Source organism: Typopeltis vanoorti, chromosome 15 (genome assembly GCF_054136105.1).
Source record: "Typopeltis vanoorti isolate ZY-2024b chromosome 15, IOZ_Tvanoo_1.0, whole genome shotgun sequence".
NCBI classification, from domain to species: domain Eukaryota; kingdom Metazoa; phylum Arthropoda; class Arachnida; order Uropygi; family Thelyphonidae; genus Typopeltis; species Typopeltis vanoorti.
The window spans coordinates 56,466,752-56,491,558 of record NC_143563.1 but is presented as its reverse complement, the minus strand read 5'-3'; the positions used below and the strand labels follow the sequence as shown (position 1 = coordinate 56,491,558).

General features: G+C 34.7%; 1 protein-coding gene across 1 annotated transcript in view; it reads right to left on the bottom strand.

The window, feature by feature from the left end:
- LOC150098777 (protein OS-9-like) overlaps positions 1-24,807 on the bottom strand; it is a 210,522-nt gene that overhangs the window by 113,432 nt on the left and 72,283 nt on the right. Inside the window, exons 4-6 of the mRNA XM_090405721.1 lie at positions 21,493-21,569; positions 13,750-13,848; positions 1,935-2,136 (exon numbers count right to left, since the gene is read on the bottom strand). Coding sequence (XP_090261847.1) covers positions 1,935-2,136; positions 13,750-13,848; positions 21,493-21,569 — 378 coding nt within the window. The remainder of the gene's footprint in view (positions 1-1,934; positions 2,137-13,749; positions 13,849-21,492; positions 21,570-24,807) is intronic.

The following is a 24,807-nucleotide window of genomic DNA, read 5'->3' as shown; positions in this document are numbered from 1 at the left end:
CAACTGCTTGATAAATATATCCTAGGCTTTCCTAATGGTATACAGATTATGTGGATATTTTTTCAGAACAACAGGGTTCTCTTTCTGAACTATGCAATTTTATTGCAAAGATGCTGTTCATCCTCACATACAATTTACTCCTGAAGTAGAAAAACCAGTCATATTTCCTTTTTAAGAACTCCTTATTCTCTGTTAGCCATATTGTAGCCTACAATTGTTTTTCAAAAGAAAACTGACACTAGACTTTATATACATGGTCTGTTACATCACTATTTATCAAAAATATGGCACTGCTCAGACTCTCATTCACTGGGCTTACTTGTGCTCTATTGAGGCACTATTGCCACAAGAAATAAATTGTATTAAGACCACTTTCATATCTAACAGATTCAAGTTCTATACTAATGGTTACAGAGTTGTCAACTTCTTGTCATACTGCACCAGGACGCAGGTTTACAGTGGGTACATATGGTAAACTGTTTGTATGATAATCACAAACATCCATGCCCTTGGCAAGATTCGAACCAGCTGTCTCTTGGCTGGACAGCGGATACACTCACCACTCAGCCAGCCAAAACTGGCAGTTCTCTGGCTGTTCATCACAATGAACATCTTAATTATATTAGATTCCATAAGCCTGAACAATCTGGACTTGTGGAATATGACATCGCCACCAAAAAACACTGAATACTCTGGAAAAAAAGTCTTTGTATAAAGAAAACTGAGAGACCTTACTTAATTGCCCCAATTTTAACAGAAACAGAGTGAAGTTATCCTGTTATGGGAAATTGTTCTTCTTCATATATCCTGCCATAGTATTTTTTTTTAAATAACTTTTTAAAAAAATTGTAATTAGGACATTCAAGTACTTCAGACTGTGCCTCTGTCATTTATGTGCGATGCTCAAATGTTCTCATTGTCATCTTTATCACTTGTGCTTGTTTAATTTGAAATTCGTACTGAAGATATCCTTGATATTTGGGTGAAAATTTTATGAAAAACCAATTTCATGTAAGTTTCTCCACTGGCAATTACTGTATTTAATTCATGCCTGCTCAGATTCCTATTTTATGCAATAAGACTATGAATTACTGTAATAATACCCATGTAAGAAAAATTGAATACAGCAATTTTTCTTATTGAAACAAATGAACAAGTGGATGATAATGTTTGTATAAATGATAAAAAAATTTTCATGAAGAAAACCAACTTAAGGTGATGGGCTTTTCATTATGTTCTACTGACATAAGTTACTTGCATCTAATGATGAAAACATATGTGTAGGTTAAAAAAATAAAACAGCATCAAATGGTATCACATTAATTCTTGAGATAAGAATTCAGAATCTTATGCCAGATATAGATGCACCTAATGATTTTCCTTTGACTTTAGCCCATGTAATAGATATTAGACAATACTTGACTGATTACTAACTTCTGACCTGGTCAACACACTGAATATTTTATACAGACATCTGAATGAAAAAGTATTCTGCTTTCCTTTAAGGGTATCATTTATTTAAAAGAGGTCCAGTCCAGAAAAAAAAACTCACTTATCTTCAAAGAAAAGAAACAATTAATGATGAATAGGTTTATAATCTGCCTCTAAATGTACTAAGTAATAAAGCACAATAAATAATAAATAAATAATAAATGGCTGTGTTAATTATGTGTGTCAAATATAAGTTAAATATATTTGACACATATATAACACACTGAGTCAAACATATGTCAATAAATATGAAATGTTATTCATAATTATTCATCTGATTTTTGTTAAGAATGAAAATTTCAACATAAAGTAGGAAAATATGCATCATTAACAAAAATTAAAAATGAACCATTGCATTTAGTTGATTAACAAGGTTGCTGACAGATAGGACATGTATACATATAAAATTATTAATGAAATCAATTATTTTAATATGTAATTACTTTCAATCTTTGAAATGTACTGTTCATATTGTTTTTCACTTAGAAGAGGACTACATGAGATTGTATGCGGCTTGTCAGATGGAAGTGGTTTCAGGTAAGGATGGCTGCAAACTCTAGTTGTGTAGACAGAAAGAATATAGTTGCAAGTACCTGGCTCATCTACACGATAAATATAATCTCCTGCATCTTCCTCACAAAAAAACTGGAAAATGAAGAATATGCTTAATCAGCATTCGAAAGTCAGAAATTAAAATATATATGTTTTTTTTTTTTTTTTACCGATTTAATTACCAAAAGTACAAGAAATTCTTGTGTTTATCTATCTTTAAATATTGTTTCTAATATTATTAATATACCATTACAAGTAATGACAACATATAACCTTTAGCACTATTAATCAAAATTTCTTAGATATTAGGAGTAACAGGTGCCTATGTAACCCTGTGCTTCCAATGACACAGAAAAAATATTAGATTCTAGTCTTCAGCTATAAGAGTTGGTTAATCTCTGGTGTATCAGGGTGGGGGGAAGAATGTCTGGAAAGTTCTGATAAACATCTAGAACAAAAATTATATTAAAGCAACTGATATATATAACCACAAGAAAGAACAAACAAGTGGCAGAGTTATGAAGTGTTAAGTTAAGAAGTAACTTATGCTCTTATATCCTCATATGTTCTTTTTCTTGTGGTTATATCAGTTGCTTTAATATCATTTTTGCTCTGGGTGTTTCAGAACTTTCCAGACCCCTCCTCATAGATAAGTTTACCCCATGAGAAAAACCTTTAAGCTTTCAATCTGACAACTCTGGAAATTTAAATTATGAAACACACAATATAAACATAATACTAGTTAGGATTAGGAACATGGCAGAAGTAGTATTCTTACTACTTGTTTTGGTAATGTTCTCAGTACCCTTTGGTAACATGCTAGCAGGTACTGGAAGATTTATTCATTAAGATTTATGAAGAGTAAAATGGTACAATCTAAGTACAAATTCCAGTTTGGCCCTGATCTGAATTTTTGAGCTTGAAGTTAATAATGATGTTAAATTTTTAGGAGTTAAACAAGTTTAAACAAGAGGATTTTATGATGGCATGTTAACTTGATCAAGCTAGGTTCATCATCCTATTTTCTGGAGTTAAAAAGATAACTTGTAAATTTTTCTGTTTTACCAAAATAAATGAATATCTATCCACTAATATCAAGATTACATTTATATACCAAAATCTCTGGTCTAGCTCAGTGCAACCTCTACAATTCACTAATTTTGATGGAATGGAAGCCAACATCCCCCAGAAGGCCAATTCTTGATTGGAAGGACAACACAAAGATAACTGTGAGGCTCTTCTCTACAAACTAATTTACACAGAAATGACTACCATATTTCCTGATTTTGTGAAGTGACTTAAATACTAATATTACTGCTGTTGTGTGTGTGTACACATCCACACATTTTTAATTATGTTTAATTTCTATTCATTTTTAATAGCATGATAAGCTGACTCGCTATATTTAATGTCATACGAACGAAACCAATTTTTATTATAATAATTTAAACCTGAAGTGTCCTATGTGATTTTCCTTGTTTTGACATCTTTTGCAAAACCAAAATATTTACACTACTCAAAAATTCTGCACATGATCATATCTATTAAATAATTTTGTTAGCATTTGCCTATTTCACACTAAATTCAATGTTACTTGTAAATCTGTCAGTGGCTCAAACTGTCAGCCACTTCTGGACAGCAAGTTCTGTGAATATCAATATTTTAAGGTGGTGGATGAATTTTGAACAGCATTAGTAAACAAGTATTTAGGCTTAGATGCTGGTTTACATTCATGTTACACTTTAATCGAATAATTAACAGTACAAAGAGAAATATTAAACAACTGGTTTAATTGTTTAATATTTAGTCTCCATCATGGAGACATTTTCGGGAATGCAATGTTAAAATTGTAATATCATCATAATGCTAATAATGGATATAGACCATATTGGTCTTTTCCTTTCTCATTATCAATCTAATATTTTTTTTTGAGGTCTACCTGGCTTTCTCTTTCCAAATGGTTTATATTTTATTATTTGTTTAGAATATCAGTTGTTGGCCATTCGGTTTACATGTTCTATCCATTTTTGTTTATAATTGTTTAGTTTTTCTTCTATTGATTTTGTTTTTAGTTCTTTTAAAATATCTTTGTTCTGTTTTTGATCTAATAATGTGTATTTCGCAGTTCTTCTCATAAATCTCATTTCACTTGTTTTTATTCTTTGCTTATCTTGTTTGTTTATTGTCCAAATTTCACTCCCATATAATAATGTGGGTACTACTAAAGTATTGTATATTTTCAAGCATGTTTCTTTTTATACTATATTTGGATTGAGTGTTCTATTTATCAGGCCTATAATCTAAAAATTTTGAAGTTTTTAATTTTATGTCTTTATCTCCTTCAATATGATATTTCACATCCAAGATAACTGAAAGTATTTATCTGTTCTATTATTTTATTATTAATAACTATTTTACTTCTAACTGGAGTTTGTCCACATAATGCCATTGTTTTAGTTTTATCTATGGATATTTTCATTCCAAACTGTTCTACTATAATGTTTAAATTATATATTGCTCTTTGTATATAGAAAATAAATATCAAGAAGGTGGCAAAATATTCTGGAGGTAATTGAAGAAGCTTAGGAATGGAGGAAAGAGTGCTGAAAGGAGTTAGAGATGATAAAGGTGACATGAAAATGGGAGAAAAAGATATCCTTGAAGTATGGAGTAATTACTTTGAAAAACTGCTAAATGAAACAAGCAGTGCACAGTGGTAAAAAACACTGACCAGGCATGCAGTCAGGAATACATATCCATACTTGAAGTAGAAAAAGTCATCAAAGGCTTGAAATGTGGAAAGGCAACAGGAGTAGATGATATTCGACCAGAAATGCTGAAGTATGGTGTATAAGAATCTTACAGTGGCTGCACTGCATAGTTCAGAAAGCCTGAACAGAGGGACGAATTCCCGATGATTGGAGTAGAGCTCTCATAGTACCCATATATAAAACGGGAAATAAAACTTAATGCGAGAATTACAGAGGTATTTCCCTACTGAGTGTTCCTGGCAGGATCTATGCAAGCATACTTGAGAAACGGTTGAGAAAATTTTGTGGAAGAAAAGCTTGGTGAAGAACAAGCTGGATTCAGGCCAAATAGAGGCTGTCAGGATCAGATCTTCACTTTATGACTAATAGTCGAGAAAGCATGGGAATATAACAGAGATCTGTATTTAAGTTTTGTCGATTTGGAAAAAGCATATGACAAGGTGCCAAGAGAGAAGCTATTCAATATGCTACAGTTATATCAAGCAATACTTAGTCTTTATTTGAGTTGTAAGTCAGCAGTTAGAATTGAAGGAAGTACAGGAAGATGGTATAATGTTAAATCTGGTGTCAGACAAGGATGTACATTATCCCCTCTGTTATTCATTATCTATATGGATCACATTATGAAGGAAAGTGGTATTAAACCTGATTTCAAAATTGGAGATGCTAATGTCAGCTCTTTGCTTTATGTGGATGATGTTATACTTCTAAATAAATCCGCTACAAGTCTGCAAGATTCTCTGACTAAATTGAATAGATGTTGTAACAGATATGGTATGAAGGTCAGCAATAAAAAGACAAAGACAATGAAAATAGGCAGAATCATTGAAAATGTCAACTGTGTTGTGAATGGAGAACCTGTGGAACAAGTAAAGCATTTCAGCTACTTAGGCACGATTTTTACCGAAGATGGTAAATTAAATATAGAAACAGACAACAGAATCAGCAAAGGGTGGGAAGTCAATTGAATAAATTCATATGGAATAAGAGAGAAATTAGTCAGAACACTAAATTAGCTGTATATATACAAGACTGTTCAAACCAGTTTTAACTTGTGTATCTGAGAGCTGGGTCAGAAGTAAAACACTTGACCAAAGACTAGAGACCGCAGATATGAGAGTCCTGAGAAGATTATAGGCATGAACAGATGGCATCAATGGCAATGTCATATTAAAAACGAGGATATTAGGAAAAAACTTGAAATTGTCAACATCGAGGAATGCATTAGCAGAGCTAATCTCAGGTGGTATGGTCACTTAAATAGAATGGGAGAGGAAAGATTAGCAAAACAAGTGTTCTCTGCCAGGTTGGCAGGAAAACGACCCAGAGGAAGACCAAGATATAGGTGGATTGATACGGTACAAAGTGCCTTAGACGATAAAAATATAAGATCTGATAATGTTGGAGTCTTGACAAGTAACAGACTGACTTGGAGGAAAAGTGTAGATAGGAAGTTAGTAATGATGTAAATTTTTCATGTAGTACAATCATATCCTGTACACCCCTTGACGGTACATGGCAGGAATTTGATGATGATTGCTCTTTGTAAATTATCTTCCTTATCTGATATTATTACCCGATCATCTGCAAATAATAGCATTTTTATTTTATTATTCCAGGAAATATCTATACTTGGATTGTTTAACGTGTTCCACTTATTAATATTTCATTAATATAAATATTGAAGTGTTGGAGACAGAGGACATCCTTGTCTTACTACTCGGTTTATAGATTGTTTTTCAAACTTTTTTTCATTTATTTTTACTTTTATTTCATTATGTTTGCATATATTCAATATTGCATGTAGTAAAATAATCGGTATATTTATTCTTTGTAATATATCAAACGGTATATATCATTTTACTTTGTCAAATGCTTTTTTGTTATCTATAAACAAAAGATGTTTCTAAATTAAATTCTTTTCTTTTTTCTATAAGTAGTTTTAAACAAAAAGCTGCATCCATTGTAAAGCATCCTTTTTTAAATCCATTTTGACATTCTAATAATATTTTTAGTGTATATTTTCAATTTTTCATTAAGTACTCTACTATATTTTGTAGCATGTATTCAATAAACTAATACCTTTGTAATTATCAGGTTTTATCTCCTTTTTTAAATATAGGTATTACTATATTTATATTCCATTCTATTGGTATTTGTCCATTTGTATATATTTTATTCAAAAATTTTAATTTCTGATGAAATTTTTTTCCAGCAAATTTATACAATTCGAAGTTTATCCCATCTTCTCCTACTGATTTGCCATTTTTTTTTTTTTATTTTACTTAGGTTATCTTTTAATTCTTTCATTGTTATTATATCATTTAAAGCATTCTGTAAGTTCTTGGTGGAATTTTTTTTTGATGTTAGTATTATCTGTCCAAAGATCTGTGAAGTAATCTAAGAATTTTTTAACATCTATTTCGCAATTTATATTTGCAGTTTCTTTTACATCTGCATTCATGTGTTTTAGTATTTTGTACGCATTGGGCCTTATTTTGTATAAGTCATTTTCTAGATATGATACAAATTTTTCCCAGCTTTCTCTGTGTGTGTTTCTGGTTTCTCTTTTGGCTATTGTTCATTTTTTTTTATATTCAATTTCATCTTTTTGTTTTTTGCTACTTAACCATCTTTTAATTTTCAATTATTGTTTTTGTTTTATTGTCTCATATATGTAATTTTTTATTTTTATGATATTTTCTGTATGTTCCCAGACTTTCATATGCTGCTGATGTAATAATTTCTTTTATATTATTCCATTCTTTCTTGAAGTCTTCATTTTCTTGTATTTTTTTAAGTAGTTATTAATCCTGTATTGGTATAAATTTTTCATACTTGAATCATTAATAGTCTTGCTTTTGTAATTAGATTTTGTTTCTCTAGTTTATTTATCATCATCATCAAATTCCTGCCATGTACCCACAAGGGGTGTACAGGATATGACAGAACTACATGAAAAAATTACATCATTACTAACTTCCTATCTACAATTTTCCTCCAAATCAATCTGTTACTGGTCAAGACTCCAACATTATCAGATCTTATATTTCTATCATCTAAGGCACTTTGTACCGTATCAATCCACCTATATCTTGGTCTTCCTCTGGGTCGTTTTCCTGCCAACCTGGAAGAGAACACTTGTTTTGCTAATCTTTTCTCTCCCATTCTATTTAAGTAACCATACCACCTGAGATTAGCTCTGCTAATGCATTCCTGGATGCTGACAATGTCAAGTTCTTTCCTAATATCCTCATTTTTAATATGATATTGCCATTGATGCCATCTGTTCACGCCTCTAATCTTTCTCAGGACTCTCATATCTGCGGTCTCTAGTCTTTGGTCAAGTGTTTTACTTCTGACCCAGCTCTCAGATCCATAAGTTAAAACTGGTTGGAACACTGTCTTGTATACAGCTAATTTAGTGTTCCAACTAATTTCTCTCTTATTCCATATGAATTTATTCAATTGACTTCCCACCATACCAGCTTTGCTGATTCTGTTGTCTGTTTCTATATTTAATTTACCATCTTCGGTAAAAATCGTGCCTAAGTAGCTGAAATGCTTTACTTGTTCCACAGGTTCTCCATTCACAACACAGTTGACATTTTCAATGATTCTGCCTATTTTCATTGCCATTGTCTTTTTATTGCTGACCTTCATACCATATCTGTTACAACATCTATTCAATTTAGTCAGAGAATCTTGCAGACTTGTAGCGGATTTATTTAGAAGTATAACATCATCCGCATAAAGCAAAGAGCTGACATTAACATCTCCAATTTTGAAATCAGGTTTAATACCACTTTCCTTCATAATGTGATCCATATAGATAATGAATAACAGAGGGGATAATGTACATCCTTGTCTGACACCAGATTTAACATTATACCATCTTCCTGTACTTCCTTCAATTCTAACTGCTGACTTACAACTCAAATAAAGACTAAGTATTGCTTGATATAATGCCCCATTGACACCATATAACTGTAGCATATTGAATAGCTTCTCTCTTGGCACCTTGTCATATGCTTTTTCCAAATCGACAAAACTTAAATACAGATCTCTGTTATATTCCAATGCTTTCTCGACTATTAGTCATAAAGTGAAGATCTGATCCTGACAGCCTCTATTTGGCCTGAATCCAGCTTGTTCTTCACCAAGCTTTTCTTCCACAAAATTTTCTCAACCGTTTCTCAAGTATACTTGCATAGCTCTTGCCAGAAACACTCAGTAGGGAAATACCTCTGTAATTCTCACATTAAGTTTTATTTCCCATTTTATATATGGGTACTATGAGAGCTCTACTACAATCATTGGGAATTCGTCCCTCTGTCCAGGCTTTCTGAACTATGCAGTGCAGCCACTGTAAGACTTTTATACCACCATACTTCAGCATTTCTGGTCGAATATCATCTACTCCTGCTGCCTTTCCATATTTCAAGCCTTTGATGGCTTTTTCTACTTCAAGTATGGATATGTATTCCTGACTGCATGCCTGGTCAGTGTTTTTTTTTTCACTGTGCTGTCATCACTGCTTGTTTCATTTAGCAGTTCTTCAAAGTAATTACTCCATACTTCAAGGATATCTTTTTCTCCTGTTTTCATTTCACCTTTATCATCTCTAATTCCTTTTACAGCACTCTTTCCTCCATTCCTAAGCTTCTTCAACAACCTCCAGAATATTTTGCCACCTTCTTGATATTTATTTTCTATATTCTTGCCAAAGTCCTCCCATGACTTTTGTTTAGCTAGTTTTACACACTGTTTAGCTTTCTTACATTTGTCTCTGTATTCTGTAAGAGTAAAAGCTGACTTATTTGCCAGGAACTTTTGATATGCTTTCTTCTTTTCCTTCACTGCCTCTTTAACTTCCTGTGTCCACCAGGGAGTTCTGTTTTTTTATCCTTGCACACAACCTCACCACATGCCTCTCTGGCAGAATCAATCAATGTTTTCTTCAGAGTTTGCCACTGATTCTCGAAGGTTTGATTCCTGTTTTCAAACTCTTTCATTTTCTTTTCAATAATATTTCTGTATTTTAGTCTACAGTTAACATCTGAGAGCTGCTCAACTTTTATTCGCTTTAAAACTTTCTTACATGTCATTCTTTTCAATATGAAATTCAATTTTATCCTGCTCAAGACTAAATAGTGATCACTTCCAATTTCAAATCCTCTGTACACTCTGGTGTCCTGCACCAGGGAGAAAACATCACTATCAACAATAACATAGTCAATGAGACTTTTCTTATTCCTAGCCTCTTCTCTCCATGTGAATTTGTGCACATTTTTATGTTGGAACATGGTGTTAGTAATAACCAGTTCATGTCCTGAGCAGAAATCCAACAGATATTTGCCATTATTATTAGCTTTGCTCTTTTCTCCAAATTTTCCCAAAATATTTTTGTATGTCTCACAATCATTTCCTACTCTGCTGTTTAGATCCCCAACAAGGACCATCTTTTCCTTTTTCATTGTGTCACTTGCTTTCTCTAGAGCGTCAAAAAATTCCTCCACTTCTACCTTAGTAGAACCTTCTGTGGGACCATAGGCACATATAAGTCTCATTGTCCAGTTCCCCATTCTCATATTTACCCACATTACTCTACTTGAGACTGATTGCCATTCAAGAAGATTAGCCTCGTATTTTGTGTTGAATACTATGGCTACTCCTTCTTTTCCTTGATTGTCATTGCCTGAATATAACATTTTGTATTTATTGCTCAGAAAGATCTCACCAGTTTTGGTCTTTTTTGTTTCAGTCACCCCTATTATGTCGATCTAATTCCTCAGCTAGCTCCATTTCTTTGCCATTCAGGCTTCTTACATTGATAGTACCGATCTTTAACTCTGGTGATGTAGAGTTGGGGTTTGTTTTCAGATTTGTTCCAGTAGCTGACTTTTCGCTGTTCGCCCTGGTTCCCTGCCGAAAACAACGGGGGCCTTGTTTAACCGGGCGATGCCCCAGCCAGCATGAAATTTTGTCATGTTGTACCATCATTTTTTATTTTGGTTTATTTAGTTTATTTATCTAGTTTATGTATTTTGTATTTTTTGTAACCAGTTTGATGGAACCTTAGTTTTGCCTGCACTGAATAGTGATCTGTGTTGATTTCTAGCCCTATTCTTACTAACATCTAGTAAGAGGTTTACTGCTCTTTCATTTGCTATAAAGTAGTCTATTATTAATTTTTATCCTCTTGCACACCATGTATATTTATGCATATTTTTATGTTTGTAGAATGAATTCATTACTTTTAAATTATTATATAATCAATGAGTTGTTTACCATTTTTGTTTACTGTTGGTTCTCCAAATTTTTCTATATTATTATTATACCTTCTCTCAGCACTATTCATTTCAACCTTCTTAACTATTTACTATTTAACTCCTTCCGACCCAAGAGTGGCGCCTGTGCATATATCCGCTCTGACATACCCTGCCAGAGAGCACCCAACCTAGAATTGCCCAACTTCGACTGAAAATATCCTTCCCCCACTCAGACAAATTCACCTGCTGTCTCTATCATTCTCCTAATACCACCAACCACTCTGAGCTCTTTCATTTCCTCTCCTTAAAAGTTGATTTTCTCCCATCCCATTCTCCTAACAGTGAAATCATCCTCCTAGGTGATTTTAACATCCATAACACTAATCGGCTTTCCTCTTCCAGTTGTACAGATCCTGCAGGCAGAGATGCTGAAACATTTGCTATCACTAATGACCTTAGACAAATTGTTCAAAAGCCAACCAAAATACCAGATAACCTGAACCACTCCCCAAATACCCTAGATCTCTTCCTTACCAATGACCCCTCCAAATATGCAGTGAATGTAGTGAGCCAGTTGTGTCTTATTTCTCACAAAAAAGAACCATTTTCCCCCAGCATTATTTTTGATAACACTCAAATTCCCAGACAAGATGAGATATCTCTTCTTGGAATTACCCTGACATCAAGCCTCTCCTGGTGAACACATCACAACCATAGCATCCTCAGCTTCCAAAAAACTAGGTTTTCTCTTTCACTCAAGACGTTACTTCATCTCTAAACAGCTATTAACCTTATACAAATCACAAATCTACCCAGCTAACAAATACTGCTCTCACATTTGGAGTGGTGCTCCTAAAAGCTCCCTCAAAATGCTTGACTAAATACAGAGGAGTGCAATTACATTAATAAATAACCCATCTCTTACCAACTTGCTCCCCTCACTCTCACATACACTTAGTGTCTGCAAGTTGTATATTCTATAAATATTTCCATGGGAAATGTTCATCTGAAACAGCATCAATAATTCCCCCACTCTCTACTAAGTCCATTGGAACACGTACAGTGGCCACTCAACATCCTTTCGCAGTACACCTTGAAACCCATAGAACAAGTTTCTTTTCCTCCTCCTTCATCCCTGCTACTTCTGTAGTGTGCAATAGTTTTCGACTTGATGTATTTCCCAAGGAATACAACATACAGGCTTTTAAATCAAATGTAAACAAGTTTCTCCTTCCATAACTCACTACCCATATATAGCACTAATGTACTATAGGTTGACAAGCCAACCTCTCGTATATGGGCCCAACATAAAAAAAAAAAAAAAAATCTCCCCAAAAGCAAAAAAGGAAAGGAATAAAAGCAAAGGGACATTCCATACTTATACAATTTATACATGCATTGTTTTAAAATATTTCTTATTATTATGGGCAACTCCAAGGAGTCCTTACTCATCGAGAGAGGCCCTAAACATCACATGAAGCACTATCCGACATTTGCACAGTATTTATCATACTTTGCATTGAACTCATTCACAGTTATGGCACCCACAACAGATTCTGGCAACCCATTCAACTCATTCACTACTCTCCTGCAAAAAAACAGTTTACACCCTTGCTAACTACACTCTTACTCAGTTTCTATGGATGGCCCTTAGTTCTCCCACCTCCACACCTGTTCTGAAAAATTTCCTCTGAATTAATCTTGTACAAACTCCTCAGTAATTTATATGTCTCAATCATATCACCCTTTTCCATCAATCAACCAGTTTCTGTAACTCGCAAATCTTCAACCTGTTCTTGTAAGGTTCATTCTATAGACCTCCTACCACTTTGTTAGTTGCCTCTGGATCGTCTCCACCTCATCAACAAGAAACCTGGCACCCAGATCTGCATATAGTGGTCAAGATGGGGTCTTATCAAGGCTCGATAAGACTCTAATCCTGCTTGTCAAAGTATTCTTCATTACCCAATTGATCTGATGAGCTGCTTTAGCCACTTTTGTTATGTGCCCCCTAAACTTTAACTTTCTATCCACTAACACTCCCAAGTCTCTGGCTTTGTCAATTTCCTGGATACAGTTCCACCAGTGTTGCATATAGCTGGTAATCTTTTCACCCCAAAATGGCATAACCTTACACTTTGCCACATTAAACTGATATCTATTCTCCTTTACCCAGTCTGCCAATCTATCCAATAGCAATATTGGATAACCAATAAGCAATAGCAAAAATATATTTCAAATAAAGTTCTTACCAGCTAATGGCCATATGCATATGAAACTTTTCATTTGTTTATAAAGAAGTTTAATATTAAAATGTTTTTGAATTACCACCATTTCAAACGAGATACCTTATCTTAAAAGCATTGTAGACACAATTCAATTAGCAATATTAGGATAGTTAGGTATACATCAAAAGCACTCAAAGATGATGTGACTGCTTTAGTTAAAAATGTTAACCATTATTCTGAAATAATGAATCATAGCTCATAACAGTTTAACAAAAATTATCTAAACTGCATGTAAACTTATTACAAGGTAACTTTATAGTTTTGTTTATTTTTAATAATGCGCAACTGTCAAGTACAAGAAAAAAAACAACTTAAAAAGACACAATATCCAGATATAAAAACAATATGAAACAAACATTTCAACAATATACTAACCCTAACTTCTGCTGATCTTAGTTGTCCTGTTAAATCACATTTTGTGCCATTGACATAATACTGTACATGATACCGCTTTAGCTGATTCTTCGTTGCTTCCTAAGAGATAAAGGAATGCATATTATGATGCTTTAATAATATTCACTCACTTATTAAAAATTAAAACCCTTACACAATATTCCAGTGGTCACATTTATGAAAGTTCTTCATGAAAAGTTTTATATAATAATACTTTCAAATTAGCATTTTCTGCTTACCAGAATTGACTCAAAACTTCTCTAGCATCTGCAAAATTTGACATCTTTGACAATGACATCAGTGTTTTCTGGAAGGGGGGGGAGGACTATTATTATTATTTTTTTTAATCAACTCTCACACACTAGGAATTGCAAAATCTATATCACATCAGTGCTGTAGATGGAAAAGACCATTCCAAAGCACAGAAGTAGACAGATGGCATGAAAGAGGACAAGAAATTAGTTTGGCAACAGCTTCTCATATGTTTCAGCTTTCAGAGAAAGTGGAGCTATGGTAGCTAGTTCAGCAGAACAGCACCCATGAAAATACTCACCAGTGATGCAAGGTAAAAACAGCATATCTACGAGAAAGTGAAGCAAGTCTGTGTGATCACTGTCACCAAGGGAAGGACTATTAACTGGAATGTCATCTTTTTCCCAGCATCCATTTTTAAGATTTTTTGGTGAACACTCCATATGTGAGAACAACATTCTAAAGTAGGGCATGATGAAATTAATACAAGGTATTAGAAGTTGTAGATGTGAAAATAACATCTTGAGCAGAAAAAACTACTAGCATAAACACACATCCATAGAAGGAAGGTATGGATGTGACGTGTTTATTTTGGCAGAGGCACAAGTCAGTGCAAGAAAAGATGTTCTTGTGTGGAGATCTCAGTATTACCAAAATGCAAGGAGGTGAAGTGTGGTTCTTTCTTACTCAAAATTAGACAGGATTGTTTTGGTGGCACTGAAGTTGACAAGGTTGTCCTCATCACACTGAAATATAGCAAGTGCATTAATAAAGTATTGCTTATCGAAGATTTTGTAGCTTGGGCTGTATGAACACTGCAAGCGTTTACCACATAAAAAATGGGAAAAAACAGAGTTTTGTAATAAGCAAGACAAGAGTTGAGGTTAGTGAGAGATTATTTACAAATACAAGAAAGAGTGAAGAAAAGTCCAGAAACTCTGGGGTATTTTAACATTAGAAGAGAATATCTGAAAAAAAGAAGGCATTAAAAATGACAGATAACAAAAAGAATATAAATGAAATTGGTAATCTAATTGTAAATGGTGAACTATAGACCACAAGATAGTTATTTGGTAAGGAGGCCTTTGTAACAGACCTGATCAAATGTCTAGAGCAGGGGGTGGCTACAACGTGGCTCGTGAGCTGCAGTCCACACATCACTTCACGATCTATCAGGAAAAAATTAACAAAAAGAGAAGAGAAGACAACAAAAAAGAGGAGAAAAATTAAAAAAAAAAAAAGAGAGAGAGAGAGAAACAGGGTTAATAAAAATTACTGCAATAAAAAAAGTTTAATTCGAAACACATTAAATGAAGTTTACTTTGAACAATTAGAATAATTTTAAAGTCAAAGCCTAGTGGCTGTGCGCTTCGCAACCATATGCCTAGGGAAGGAGCGTCCTAGGTTCGATTCCTGTCCATGCCAGGAAGGAGCCGAAGGATCTTCCTCAGCCATAGCCAAGTTAGCTGGTCTTGGGCATGGACAGTAGGGATTTTTCCCCAGTTTATTCTGGGGTTTTTCATCCTGCAAAACAGGCAAACCGGCCTTGAGAACTCAACACTAAAGGACATAGGATACACCGGGGCATAGGGCTGAACACCTTATCCTGTGAACGGTTTGAGGTCCGATGATTAATAAAACCCTCGACACCGCAAGGTAAAAGAGGGTATAAAGAAGAACAACAGAATAATTCAGTTACTTATTTACTAGTAGAGGCCTTTTTCCATTTTCTTAGTAAGCTCCTTAAAATTAGGTATGTAATTAGTCAAAGCAGTTCTTACAAGCTTGTTACGACCTCGCCATGGCACACTTACTCCAGTACCATCGCATCGGTCAAAGGTTGTGGCTCCTCTAAATCTTACCAGAATTATTTTGGTTCCAAAAGTTGTAAGGTCTAGAGCAACTGTATGGATCTTGCCAAACCTTTCTATTTAATAATGCAGTTAGAATGGTAATGCTCAATTTTAAATCACAGAATTTGTTAACCCACCTAGTATTATTAAATTTAATGAAATTTGATTTAATAAAATTATGCTTGCTTGCATGTGACAGATGGACAGATCTCTCAATTAAAATGTAAGTATTATAATTCCATTTCCTTCAGTCTTTTTTTTCCCCTAGAAATTTAATTGGAGTTCTAAAGCAAGATAAGATCATAAATAGCAAGAACATAAGGAAGTAAAATAAACTAACAACAAAATTGAAATCGATTGAAAATATTACAGTAGTAATAATATTATTTCTATATTTTTAAATTATTTTTTGATTAATAGTTAAAATGATATTTTCTTTACAATATGATATTCATTTTTATCCTCCTCAGAAGTAAATTGTGATCACTTCCTATTTCATATCTCTTGTATACTGAACTTGCATGAAGTTGTCACTTTAGACATATCCGCAAGGAGATGTGTTTTGCATTATGGGAGATACTGAGATAGGAGTGTTGGTAGCTTGCTCCACCTTTGCAAGGAGTGCCCTGGTATTGTACCACCTTACCCCGGTCCTGAAGATACTTTCAGGCGCAAACTTTGTTTGCTCACACTTGGATAAAGGATTAAACTAAATTTATTATACTCTAACCAAGTGAAAAATAAACTTTCAACATTTTCCCTAGAAACGTTTTACACTAAGTCATTTTAACTGTTATCTTAGTCTGTTTCTGCTGGTACTCCCTTGTTGTTCTATTGAATTGGCATTTGTTATTACTCAATTTTCCACTAAACCTCTAAAAACCAACAGCTGCCCAATATCCTTTAGTCCAAATACAAACATCTTTGAAATTCCAACTCTGGAAAGCTCTTCCTTGCTTCTTCTTCTTCAACCTTTTGGTTCTGTCCACTGCTGGACGAAGGTTTCCCCCATGATTTTCCAGATCACTCGGTTTTCTGCCTCTCCCATCCATCTCACTCCTGCAATTTGTTCCAGTTCATCCCTCCATCTTCTTCTCAGTCTTCCTCTTTGTCTTGCTCCATCTATTGGTCTCCACGCCGTTGTTTTTCTAGTCCATCTCCCATCACTGCATCTGGCAATATGGCCAGCCCATCTCCACTTAGCCTGTTTAATGTATTTTACAATATCCATTGCACCTGTTTGAGATCTTATCCAGGTATTTGTCTTCCTATCTCTTAATGTTATTTTTAGCATACTTCTTTCTATGTGATGTTGTGTTGTTCTCAGCTTTTTGTTTAAGGCTTCTGTTAAAGTCCATGTTTCTCCTCCATATGTTAGGACAGGAAGTATGCACTGGTCAAAAGTTTTCCTTTTTAGACTCATAGGGATGTCACTTCTGAATATCTCTCTCATTTTCCCATAAGCCATCCATCCAAGGTGAATTCTTCGTTCAATCTCTTTTCTTTGGCACTCCTCAAAGGATAACAATTGGCCCAAATATACATATGAAGTAACTAAGTGCCTTCAATAATATTAATAGGTTCCTTCTCCCTGAACCCCCCCCCCTTGTCCTACACAATAGCACTACTTTGATTATAAAATAATAGATTATAAAAAAGATTACACTAATAGATTATAAAACCTATAACACTAATGTGTTATAGGTTTTATAATCTATTATACAAAATTGATAGAAAGAAACATACATTGGGTGGCCAGTTTATTACAGTAGACAACAATGAACTTATAGAATTGTCAATACTCTAGGTCATCGGTTCCCAACCGGTGGTACGCATACCCCCCCCCCCCAGAGGTACGTGCTGGGCCGTTCAGGGGTACACGAAAAATAATCAGTAATGGCAAAAAAACGGATTTAAGACTGTATCTTGCATCTTTTGAGGCACTGAACAAAAGTGTCAGTATTTAAAAACAAGGGGTACAATTTATAGAAATGGGTTTAAAAGGGGTACACAAGTGGAACTGCAGTTCAATTAAGCTTTGCTGGTAGTTCTCTGATCTCATTTCACCACATTGCAAAGATGCTCAAAGAATGATTTTGGAGGGAGGGGACAATTAAGATCAAGTCCCTATCTTGTTGCTGTAACTATTACTGGATGATACACAGCTGTGTTCTATATGCATATTATCCTGTTGGAAGTTTATCATCAGGATAAATGCCCAACATGAACAGGTGTACTTGGTTGGCAACAATGTTCAGGCAGGTGCATAGTCATCTCTTAATCTACTGGTATCAGAGAGCCCAAGGTGTGCTAGAAAATGGCCTAGAAAATAAGTCATAATCCTACAGTCACAACTTTGCAATGGTAGTAAGTTAATGTCAATAAACATAAAACATACTGCCACTGCAAAGTAGTGACTGCAGGATTATGACTTATTTTCTAGGCCATTTTCTAGCACACCTTGGCCTCTGATACCAGTAGATTAAGGGATAACTAGTGCACCTGCCTGAACACTGTTGCCAACCAAGTACACCTGTTCATGTTGGGCATTTATCCTGTTGATGTTGACCTTAGCTGTTGATGCTTGTTCATGTTGGACAAGTATAGTACCCTAAATGTTCAGTTATACCCCATTTGGGAAAGTGGCTGGCACACTAAGATATACTTTATCACAGCCCCTAGTTACACCTTGCATTCATCTGACCAACTGTAGTATATCCATGCTAATGCACTTTATGAAAATATTGATCCTGCATCTAACTGTCAAATCAATCAGCTGTTTCTGGACACAAAATGTGTTCTCAAGAGAATCTATCAAGTTGATGAGCTCGTTTATTACGCTATTCTTGGTGTACCCAAGATATGTGACTATCCTAGAAGAGCAACAGTTTTGGAGATACTCTTACCAGCCTACCTGGCTCCCACAATAATTTTTCCCATGAAGTAGTTCAAATAATTATGAGTGATTTCAAATGCATGGCTTCCCAAAGGATATCTACAAATGACTCGAGTGACTTCAAATGTACTGCCTTACTAGAGGTAATCTATAAATGAACTACGTGACTTAAAATGTGTTGGCTTCCCAAAGGTAATCTATGAATGATCTGAGCAATTTCAAATGCATCAACTTCCCAGAAGTAATGTACCACTTATTTAAAGCTTTGTGCCTGCCATGAATTATTAGTCATGTAGTACTCCACAAATCATTTGAACATGGGTATGTTTCTAATATTTTGGCCATTGAGCAATTGTAACAATGAATAGTTTACCAAAGTCTAATAATTATACACTCAATGGACGAAACATTAAAGATACCTACCTGATAGCATGTCGGTCCTCCTCTAGTGCAAATAACAGCCTGTACTATTGACTCCACCAGATGCCGGAGATAATCTTTGCAACATTGTCCACAACTGTGCCTTAGACGTTGGTCTTGCTCTATGGCATTTCACAGAGAGATTCAGTTGGATTTAAATCTGAGAACCTTGGGGTCATTGGATGGTCCCAAACTCAGATGAGTGTTCCTTGAGCCATGCCTAAGTGGTTGCAGCCCAAAGGGGTGGCGCATTATCCTGCTGAAACAAACCATCTGCTGCAGGATGTGCAAAGGCCATGAAAGTATGTAAATTGATCAGGAAGCACATTCTGGTAGCTTGCAGCATTTAAGGACCTCTCCAGAAAGAAACTAATGTGTCACATAAGAAGGCTCCTCCAAAACCATCACAGAGCCACCACCACCTCTTTGAACAGAGCCAACCTGGCACAACAGGGCTATAGTCTCATGCTTTCAATGTCACACCTGCACCCTCCCATCAGCTCGGTACACCTGATAATGGGATTCATTAGACCACATGACTCTGGTCTACTCTGCAGAGGTCCAGTTTTGATGGTCTCGACACTAGGCAAAGTGCAATGCCTGATGATGAGCTGTCAACAGTGGTACACAATTAGGATGTTGGCTCCTGCAGCCCAATGTACACCGTACCATTTGCTCACTCACAAATACCACTCTGACTGCCAACATTGAAACTGGATGTGATTTGTACCGCTATTGTCCTGCGGTTGGTCTGTATGAGCCTAGACAGTCTACATCAACCCTGGTCATCAACGGTGTGTGGTCAGCCACCACTTGCTAGCTGGTATGTCCGTTGATGGTATATTCACAGTAGACCCTTGAGAACCCTAGGGTTCTTACCACGTGTGATAAAATGACCCATCTGTTTTGCACCGATAATATGTCCATGATCAAAGTCACTAAGATCACAACATTTATTCATGTTCGTTGATTATGATACACTGTTAGGAAGCCATGATGTCTACCTATTTACCATCTGCATTCAGTTTAGGTATGTGAAGGGAATGCCAGTGTTAACTTCCCATCACTATCTCTAATGTTTTGTCCATCGAGTGTACTTCTAAGAATTAGCAAGTGTTTAAACATAGTTTAGAGATAATGTTTGTCTATAGATTTCATGACAAACATCAATTAACGAATAAAGCGTGATGAGTTGCAATTTCTTCTGACAATTTTTGTATCAAACAGTCAGATTACAATAAATTCTTGAAGTTGTATAATTTGTTTATAATAATTCTGCATTAGGAAATTTTAAGAGTGAAGTTTTAATATTTTATCTTAAAACTTCTTTTCTGGACAAAAAACCTTGCTACTTTTAAAAATTCAACTATGCCGCCGTGGATGGATTTGAATTCTCTTCCATTTTTCAATCTAATGGAAAATAATAAAAAATTGCATATCTAAAAGTTTATTTCCTTAAGGTCTAATTGAATGAGTGAATAGCAACTCTGATTTCTAACCGTTAGAGAGTGGATTTGAATCCACAATGTGAAATCAATATTTGTGAAAGTCTTTGGGTGGCAGACTATTTGATTCCTGGTGTGAAGCCACCACTCCACACAGAAGCATGCAGTGGCTTGAAAAGTACCTCTAGATTGGCATTTATGAATTATCTAACCTTTAGCCCACTGATAGTACTATGTTGATGTACTAGATTCAAACCTTTTATGGTTGGGATTTTAATAAAAGGCCTAAAACAAAAATTTAGACAAAATACGAGAGAAAGGATGAATCTCCAAAATGAGCTGTTCTGATAACACACCATCAGCTCTATCAAATTCTAACTACCAGTCATTTCTATTTTATCAAAGGTGAGTAGGTTCCCTCCGTACATAAAATATTCAAGGAGCAATTTGAAAGTACTGAGAGACAAATATTACTATTCAGTTCAAGAAGCAAAACAAGAGCTAAAACTTAAACCTTTCACCTTTCATGTGAAAAATTAACAAAAAATTTATATTCAAGTTATATCACTAATTTAATTCTATTCTATTCACTAAGCATGGAGCTGTTCAGGCTTTTAATCTGCTAAATATACTAAAAAAGTGAATTGAACCAAAGATTTATATATAAATATGGCCTTTCATGTGTGGATCAGATATATGAGTTTGCCCAGTCTGTTAATCTGGCTTAAGATAGGGTCATAGGAAAATGGACAGTATGTGCAGTAATAGTATCCCAGGAGCATCGGGGGAAATTCATTTATAAACCATAATTTTCTAATTATAGTTGGCACAAAATTAAACAAAAATAATTCATACTTACTCTATTAGATTTATTTTTCCAATCATAATCAGAGTCATATAAACCTAAAATAATCACTGGACCAACAACTTTACCATCTGAAAAAAATAAAGAAAATAAAGTAAACAAAATATTCTTAGAAGTTCCCATGTGTGAAACTAAAATATCAACATCCATTTTGTTTAATAACAACTCACCAATTTTTGCTTCACAATGTATAAGCAGAAACAAGGATTTCTCAAAGTATCTGATTGTCAAATAACCAAATCCTCAGTTAACTGACACCAATCACCCATACAGTATATCTGTTTAATGGAACCCTTATTCAGTTAAATGACCAGCCAAATTTCACAATGCAAATGAATAAATGAAAGGTTGCTGTATTACTGCTGCTAAGAGTAAAAAAAAAAAAAAAGCAATTGATAATCTTTCATACTCATGTCTCATATCTGTGATAACAAAAGTCATAACACTTTAACATGTGGCAAGAAAAAAATAACAAAACACAAACTTCCAGACTGGTAATAAGAGATGTACTCTGGTGATAAAAGAATCATGGCATCATCTTCTGTTAAGTGCACTACACTAACATATAAAAGTAATTTTAAGGTTATATGCAATGCCCTATGAATTTTATTTTAAAGATTACAAACTTAAAAGAACAGGTGCACATCAATTTCTTTCCAAACATCGCAAAAATGTTAAGAAACCTTCAAAATAATAAAGTGGACATTTTAAGAAGAAATTACAGGAAGAATTCAAGAATTTTAAAAAGTTTGTGAAGTTCAAAAGTTCAACACCAAACACTCAAATATTCACATTCTTAACTGAAACCACTTTTTTCTGACACTATGATTACACCTAACATTTACTCACTTTACTAACATTCCTAAAAATATAGTTTCTAATACAAGTAGTCAAGAAAAAAGTCACACTACATCTAACACTGTTTGACGTTGAGCTCCTTCTATCATATGACACTTTCTTGCAACAGCTCAAATTCTCCTTTATACTTATTTCTCTTCTCTCCAATCAATGTTTGGATAAGTCACCAAAAATGATTATTCACATACTCACATCAGGATAAATTTGCTACATTGTATCATCCCCAGTAGCTGAACCACCAACTCTGTAGTAAGGCAACATCCACCACATATTTCATCCTGTTAGCCTCGACTTCACACAGATGTCTGAAACTTACTGCTACATGGGATATTATCATTTCTTCTCCACTTCTACCTCCTCTGCCCTTCCTAAAAACACTATGCCTTTCATTGCACTTGATTCCATTTACTACATCTGACCCTGATAGCCAGGTTTCACTAATGCCAATAATCTTAGGCAAAAACATTCACCAAAGCAACAAACTCTACCCCTTTGTTTCTGATGCTCCTGACATTTGTGTATAAATATAAATTACCTCCTGGCTTTTTTTGTATGCTTATGTCTATAGCCTTATTGACGCAGTTGGGTAACTTTCTTTTTTCTTTCCAGGCACTCAAAAAAAAGCATGAACTTCAGGTGCAAATTTCCACTCCTTCGCCAGATTAATGTGTGCTCAATGGCATTCAAATTATCATTGCTATATTTGCATAACATACCTGAACTTGCACATTCTCACCATTCTTCCTCTGAAGATCTAGCCTCTCTGGATTCCTGCTTTAATTCCAATTAAATTTCTCCAAGCTCCATGGTGCCAAATCCATTCAAGTGCAAGCTGTCTGCCTTACACAAATATTTTCTACCATCAAACTCACTCCAATCCAAAATCACATCCATTTATTTTACACAGTTTGCACACATTGAATAATTTGCTTTTATAACCTACCGTTACTCAGTTCTGTCGTATCTTGGTAATAAGCTAACAATTTTTAACTCTTACTTTTCTGTCTCACTTCTTTCAACCATCCTTTCATATCCTCTCATACTATATTTATCACTACTTAAATCATCCAACTACCATCTGCTTTACTTTTGTTTCTCTATTACATTTGCTATATCTTTCATTTTTCGTTGGAATCTCATGCCATCTGGAGCATTGCTGAGTTAAACAAGGCACCTGTTGTTTTTGTCAGGGAATAACCAGGATGAAACAGCGAAAAGTCAGCTACTGGAACAAACTCCAACTCAACATCAACAGAGATCTGAAAAAACAGAAATGGAACTAGCAGAAGAATGGGATAAGTACCAGATCAATATAATAGGTGTTACTGAAACAAAGAAGGCAAAAACAGGTGAGATCTTTCTAAGCAACAAATACGATGGTATTTTCAGAAAAAATAACCAGGGAAAAGGAGTAGCTATAATATTAAACATTACATATGAGGTTAATCTTCTTGAATGGCAGGCAATATCAGAATGGGGAGCTGGACAATGAGACTTATTATGTGCTTATGGTCTCAGAAGGTTCTACCAAGGAAGAAATGCAGGAATTTTTTTTTTTTGAGGTATTAGAGAAGGCAGTTGGCTCAATCAAAAAGGAAAAGTTAGTTCTTGTTGGAGATCTAAACCAAGGCACATAATGCAGAAAAGGTGTAAGGGCATAAGTTATCCAAGGTACTATCCTAATGCTGAGGCAGACAAGAGTGGACACTTGGGCTGTTAAATGTTAGAGATTTGGCAATCTTTCAAATATCATATTCATAATGCTTTTACATATTTAATCTTGTATACTGCCATATCTTTAACATTTGATAGTACAAAAACAGGCAGTTAGAGTCAGGACATTAGGATGGTAATTGCAATTTGATCTCAGTAGCTCAATGCAATAAACACACAAAATCAACCAAAATCTTTGGCAGTTTCTTATAGTGAACAATTTAAATTAGGAGTTCACCAATACAGCCACTCTGGTCTTGCTGACCATGCACTGGATACTGCCATAGAATACGGTGGAAGAAAGCCACGATAATACACCGAAGTAAATACAAATATGAAAGGCTTTTCATGGAATCAGCTTCAGCCCTCAGAAACAATCCAAACCTCAACAAATTTGGCTGCATGAGACTGCCTCAAATTTGGGAAGCCTACATCAGAAGACCTTCAGCCCAATCGCCCAAGAATACCAACACTGCCCGCTAGGGGCACCATCAGGACTTTAGGAGAAATAATAGCTTCCTGCTTCTTCCTCACTTACTGTTTGTTGTGCCTGCATGCACGTCTTGTTTAAGTACCTTAAAAATGGCAACGTGATGTTGCCGGAATATTGAAATATATTAAAATTTATTTTAATGTATATCCTAGTTTACGTTGTAATTTCCTTAAATTATTTAGTTAAAAATAAATTAGGAGTTCTGGAAAGAATATGATGAATGATGTGGCAAGATATGTGGAAGT